This window comes from Austrofundulus limnaeus, unplaced genomic scaffold, assembly GCF_001266775.1.
Source record: "Austrofundulus limnaeus strain Quisiro unplaced genomic scaffold, Austrofundulus_limnaeus-1.0 Scaffold226, whole genome shotgun sequence".
Taxonomy (NCBI): Eukaryota; Metazoa; Chordata; class Actinopteri; order Cyprinodontiformes; family Rivulidae; genus Austrofundulus; species Austrofundulus limnaeus.
In genome coordinates, this window is record NW_013952628.1 from 588,123 (window position 1) to 594,921 (window position 6,799).

General features: G+C 39.0%; 1 protein-coding gene across 1 annotated transcript in view; it reads left to right on the forward strand.

Annotated features, from left to right (window-relative positions):
• The first annotated feature begins 2,546 nt into the window (after window positions 1-2,546).
• Window positions 2,547-6,799, forward strand: part of ccl19a.1 (chemokine (C-C motif) ligand 19a, tandem duplicate 1) — an 8,035-nt gene continuing 3,782 nt past the window's right edge. The window contains exons 1-3 of the mRNA XM_014019687.1: window positions 2,547-2,676; window positions 5,464-5,581; window positions 5,660-5,774. Of these exons, the coding sequence (XP_013875141.1) occupies window positions 2,610-2,676; window positions 5,464-5,581; window positions 5,660-5,774 (300 nt within the window). The 5' untranslated portion in view covers window positions 2,547-2,609. The remainder of the gene's footprint in view (window positions 2,677-5,463; window positions 5,582-5,659; window positions 5,775-6,799) is intronic.

The window sequence follows — 6,799 nt, forward strand, 5'->3', positions numbered from 1 at the left end:
AAAACTAAACGCCTGAAGTCCAGGAATGAACCTTGGTTAAATGATGAAACTAGAGCACTCAGGCATGAGTGTCGTAAAGCTGAGCGGAGGTGGAGAAAGGACAAGCTGCAGGTTTCTTTTGAGACGCTAAAACCGAGCTGGCGTTCTCATCAGAAAGCTGTCAGAGCTGCAAAATAATACTTCTCAGACATGTAGGGGTCACCTCGAGTGAAGAAACAAGATTTACTGCCTCTAAGCAGGCCTCGGACAGGCCTGACGAGAGGACAGGAACTCTGTCACAAACTGAACTCTATTTAGGCCATGACAGGTCATTCTAACCGTGGAAGAGAACTCCTCAGTTCTCTTAATCAGATAATGGACAGAACAATCTCTTCTGTTCGTGATTCATTTGTTGTTTGACTAAGAATGTTTATGCATTTGTTAAATCATGATAATGCCTGTCATAGGAGGTGACCCCTACAGACATCATTGTCTCAAACTTGCACAACCGCCGAATCCTCTATTCTACTCTGAATACTGTTCTCCATCTGAACGAACCAGCCCACCTGGAAGCCTCCTCTGAACTGTGTGAGGAATTTCTCACCTTCTTCATAGATAAAGTTTTTCAAACTCGGGCTCTCACCTACCCCCAGCTCATGATCCATCCATCTTAACTCCTTGTTCAGCAGTATTTGATCACTTTGAGCCCATCTCACTGTCCCACTTAGAGAAACTGTTTTCCAGCTTAAACCCAGCTGGATCCCCCTTTGATACAGTTCCCCACCGACTTCTAAAAGAGATTTTCCCAACTCTGGGTCCTGCTTTTCTTAACATTATAAACAGCAGCCGAACTTCAGGTATGGTCCCACAAAGTTTTAAATAGGCAGCTGTGCAGCCCCTCCTGAAAAGAAATGGCCTCGACCCTTCCATAGTGTCTAACTTTAGACCCGTCTCCAAACTGCCATTTCTGTCAAGGCTGTTGGAAAAAGTAATGGACACTCAGTTAAAACCTTTCTTGGAGGATCACGAAATTTTGGAGACATTTCAATCAACCTTCAGATCCTATCACAGCACTGAGTCTGCTCTGTTGAAGGTGTTTAATGACATATTTTTAGCCCTAGACTCTGGTAAATCTGTCCTCCTTGTGCTATTAGACCTCACATCAGCCTTCGACACCACTGATCACAACATCCTCATTTCCATGCTGGAGAAGGAGGTGGGTATCACAGGTTCAGCCCTCAGTTGGTTCAAGTCCTACCTGACAGACAGACACTGCTGTGTTAACACTCATCAGCACAACTTCAATGGGGAGTACCACAGGGCTCTATCCTGGGACCACTTCTTTTTTCCCTATTCTTACTGCCACTAGGTGCAATTTTTCGTAAACATGGCATACCATTTCATCTTTATGCGGACGACTGTCAAATTTACTTCCCTTTGAAACAGGCTGGCCCACACTGCATCCAACCTCTTCCCACTGCCTTGCTGACATCAGGGATTGGATGGCTTTAAACTTCCTAAACTTTAATGAGAAGAAAACAGAAGTCATTCTGTTTCCAACTAACTACACAAACAGTAACACTTGCATCAATCTTTCCACTCTGGCCCCGTTTGAAAAACAACTTGTCACCAACCTAGGTGTAAAAATGGATTCATACTTGAAATTAAACAGTCATGCAAACTCCATTGTTAAATCCTGTTGTTTTTTTTTCAGCTGAGGAGACTGTCCAAGTTAAAACCCATCCTGTCAAAAAGAAATCTGGAGACAGTAATTCATGTGTTCATCACATCCAGGCTGGATAACTGTAATGCTGTGCTATATGGAATCAGCCCGTCCTCCATTGCTCGTTTACAAAGGGTTCAGAATGCAGCAGCCCGATTTCTAACTGGCACAAGAAAAAGAGAACATATTACATTTTCATCTTTCTGATAGACACTCATAATAATCTAAAGAAACATCAGATTCTTCTCTACAGTCTGTGTTGTTAGCTGTTAGCTGTTAGCACTGCTCTGTTTAAACGCAGACATTCCCCTTTGACATCACTTCCTGTTGCTTCACACGTGAATATCTCAACAACTCTTCATTCCAGTGGTGTGAAATTTTATTTGCATCATGTTATTAATGTGTTATTTCCTAAATTCATTAAAACATTTCATGCCACAGGTACTTTAAGCTAAGTTGGAAAGAGAAGTGCGTCAAAACTGCTCCACAAGATGCAGCTGCAGGATCAGGAGCTGAAACCTGTTTTTCTCCCTCACGTTTTGTTTTTCATTTAATAAATAATGACCTGATGGAATACGTTGTTTTTCTTTATTTTCAGGTTTAATTTAAATGCTTTAGAAACTGATAAAGACTGAATAAGTTTAATTATTTCCTGATATGTAAACCCCCTTTCTTTCTGTGTCTGAATGAAACAGATGTTATTTTTTTGATTTAGTTCTTCTCAGAAGGGGCGTCTGGGTGCAGTTTGACCTGCAGATTCTGTGCTGACAGTAAGAGGAGGAGAGGAGTGAAAAACTAAAACTGAAAGTGTCGACCGGCTGCTCTATAAAGACCAGGATGCAGAGAGACTCTGACACTTTTCTGTCCCAGAGAAGAAGAAACAGCAGCTTCATCAGCTGGATCAGATATGGCTCTGTGGGCTGACTCCAAACTCCTCTTCTCCTGCATCCTCTTCATCACCTTCTGCTGCTCAAGTAAGTCTTTACTTTTTACATCTTTACTCCGAAATGCTTTAGCAAGAAAAAACAAAAAACTTTTTATTCTCGACTCTTATTTGCAGAAGAAACATTTTAATATATTTAAAATATTTAAACTGTTAAATGTTGTTTCTCTGCTCCAGTTTGACACAAAACATTTAAACATTTTTAATGATTATTTTCAAAAGAGGAAGAAAATCCATCAACAGGTGAAGAAATTCATTGTTTTTCAGGGAGGGAAACAGATAAAAACAATATGAAAGACAAAAAGTTCAAGAAAAATCCTTTAAAACTAAACTCAGAGAGAATGAAGGCTGTGTTGAATAGAATGAAGGTAGTTCAGATTTCAAGGTGTGGTGATGGTTTTCCCCCACATTCACTCAGATAAATAACAGCTAAAGTTTAGCAGCCGAAACTCCCAGTTAAACATTAAAACTGACAGAAACTGGTGTGTTTTTATAGACGAGGTGGGATGATGTGCAGGTAGGATGCAGTTCATCCTGAGGGAAAACAAACTGAAGCTTGATTTTAGTTTTTGGCAGAAAGAAACAAAAACATTTAGCTTTCTGGTTAAAACTCTCAAAGAAGCATTTCTCAGATAAACTGAGTTTCCTGTTGTTTTCACGACTTTGAGTTTTCACACTTCTGTCCTCGACTCAGAGTCAGAACGAACGACTCGTTCTGCGCTCGGGTCCAGATAAATGTTTTCATCATGAATCTTTGGACTGATTTGCTGTGATGCTTCACAGCGTCAGGCTGCGATGGATGGAAAGTACCAGAAACACACCTCGCCTCACGCTCTGCTGCCAAACGACACAAAAACACAAACTGCATCAAATAATAAACCAGACCTTTGTTTTACATTAACTAAACTGACCTGCAGGCTGGAAGATTTATTATGGTTTTATCTGCAGGCTAAAACAAGGAGTTTCCCTTTTTAATGAGAACTCTCTGTATTTAATGATAAAAAGAAAGTTACACACAGGAGAAACAGTTCAAATTAGACAAAACTGGCTTTAAAGAAAGACCAAACATGGGTACAGATAACGAGCTTCAGCATTTCCTGCAAAAATGAAGCATTAAAGCTTAAAGATGAAAAAAAAATTTCTGAAATCAAGTTGAAAATGTTTGACAGCAAAACTGTTAATGTGAGTTCCATTTGAACAGCAGCTCTGCTGAAAGTAGGAAAACTAAGTGAAACATCAGTAGAAAGATAGTTAAAAAAAAGAATTTAAAAGAGTCTGAAAATAGAAAATAGTAGCTAAAATTAGCAAAAGGAAGCTAAAATAGAATAAAAATGAACAATGTGTGATTTATTTTTCAAATGAGCAAAAATCAAGAAAAGTGCAACGAGAAAAACTTGCTATTTCTTTTGGAAAAAGCTGAAACTAGCATAAAATAGCTAAAAAGGTAGCTGAAATAGCTGAAACTAGCTAAAAAGTAGCAAAAAACAGAAAGCAGCAGAAACTAGACATGAGTTTTTACGATGTAAAAACAAGTGTGCATTGCCATGTAGCATGTCACTGCAGCATGGCTTTGCCTGCAGCATTGGACTTGCAGAAGGAACTTTGACCAAGTTCAAATGTGTTTTCTATACCAGCTTGTGCCTGTCACATCAGCAGGTGTTTGTAATAAGGTAATTGTGTGACAATATGAAGTTGGTGGAGATTTTTTGTTAAAGTTGCATTAGCTGGGTTTTGAAACCTGATCTCCCACATGAAAGTCCATGACATAGACCATTAGACCAATGGAGCTGTGGCAGAAGATGGTGGCAGGGGTTGGTTTGTATGTGTGCAGAAAGAGGCCACATTGCCAATACAATTATTGACAAAAATGCATAATATTACAACAATAGAGAAGTATTAAGACACTATTATAGTAAAATATCAAAATACAATCATATTAGTATTGTAAACACTGAACAATTGAGATTAAATATTATTAAAGTATGGAGCAGTACCGAGTTGAGTCCAGCATGGGGCAGTATTGGACCATTACAAGGCCCCATTGGCTCCAATTAAATGAATTTTTGAATAAAGTTTAAACATTAATATTTCAAAAACTACAAGTTGTACAGGCACCAGAAGGCATAGCAATCAAGTGGCACAGGACCTTTACAGATAGAAATTACAATGGCAGCTGTAGGACAAAGTATGCAGGAGGGGTAGCGTGGCGACGTGGAAGAAGACGGAATAAGTTGAATAATATTAAAGAGAAACAGTAAAACACTGATTAGTAGAAAGCAACTGAAAAAAGCAGAAAAGGCATAAATTAGCAGAAAGAAACAAAAGTGTAAATTAGCAGAAGAATTGCCAAAAAAGTCAAAACAGTATTTTAAAAAGCAGGAAAAAAAATCTCAAATCAACTCAACGGAAGTCAACAGACACAAACAAACACAAAATATAAAAATAAACCAGTAAAACAGAACCAGAACAAAAGTTCAGGAAAAGTTTATGAACATTTTAAAGAGTTTTTGTTGAAAACATCTCCATTCATTTTCAATGAGAAATAAATGTCTGAAAAAGTTAAATATGTCAAAAAGTGTAAGTTGCTGAAAAACCAAAAGTAATAGCTGGAATGTCCTGAACGAGCTGAACGTTTTGATATATGAATTGTTGAAATAGCGCAAAAACTGTGGAAGGATACACGTGACAAAAACATGCGGAAGAAAATTATCTGAATAATAAGAATAAGAATGATCGATAAGCCTCAATGTTCCTGATGACACTGAGCTGGAGCTTCCAACTTTAAACGATGTTTAATATGAAAACTCGTCTCTTTCAGTGACTCGAGCGCAGATGGCCATAGACTGCTGCCTTTCTGTGTCTCAGAAATCAATAGGAAAAGGGCGGATCGTGGACTACCAGGACCAGGCTAAAGGCTGCTCAGTTGCAGCCAAGATGTGAGTCTGCTCCACCAGCTGGACCTGGGGATCCCATCACTGCGTCACTGAAGCTCAACCATTTCTCTGTCCTTGCAGACTTGTGACCAGAACTGGGAGGAACCTGTGCGCCCCCCTCAATGAGAAGTGGGTGCTAGACGTCATGGACCACGTGGACAGGCTGAAGAAACGCTGCAAGAAAAACAACTACCAGGTGGGTGAAAGTCTTTGTTAGTGAGCTGTTTGGTCTGACCCTGACCTGTTCAGGCTCCACTTCTTCAAATAAAATCTGTTTTTAATTTTTTACCATCAGTCTGTCACAAAGACTCCATTTTTTAATAGTTCTAGATTTTATTGGTCTTTATCGTCCCGCAGAGGGGAAATTAATTCTCTGCATTTTACCCATCGCACATGTGGATACATGTGAACACACATGTGGAGCAGTGGGCTGCCAATTACAGCGCAGAGAGCAGCTAAGAGCCTTGCTCAGGGGCCCAAAGTGCGGCTGGTCCGTTTGGGGAGTTGAACCGGCAACCTTCCGATCACATACTCCTCTTCTCTGACTTGTTCCAATTTCTTTAGTTGAAGCTGTTTAATTTAACAAACAGATTTTAGTTTCTTCTGGCTGATTTTAGTTAGAGTGACTGGTTTCCAGTGGTGGGCAGCACTAATCTATAAATTTGTTCCACTAGCCCTAAAACACTAACTCAAATATTAAGGTTTCCCAATTCTAAAGCACTAATGCACTGAAAGTTTTAGCAAAAGCTAATTCTAAAGCACTAATGCACTGAAAGTTTGAGCAAAAGCTAACTCTAAAGCACTAATACACTGAAAGTTTTAGCAAAAGCTAACTCTAAAGCACTAATGCACTGAAAGTCTTAGCAAAAGCTAACTCTAAAGCACTAATGCACTGAAAGTTTTAGCAAAAGCTAACTCTAAAGCATTAATGCACTGAAAGTCTTAGCAAAAGCTAACTCTAAAGCACTAATGCACTGAGTTTTGGAAAAAGCTAACTCTAAAGCACTAATGCACTGAAAGTTTTAGCAAAAGCTAACTCTAAAGCACTAATGCACTGAGTCTTGGAAAAAGCTAACTCTAAAGCACTAATGCACTGAAAGTTTTAGCAAAAGCTAACTCTAAAGCACTAATGTATTTAAAGGTTTAGCAAAAGCTAATTCTAAAGCACTAATGCACTGAATGTTTTAGCAAAAGCTAATTCTAAAGCACTAATGCACTGAA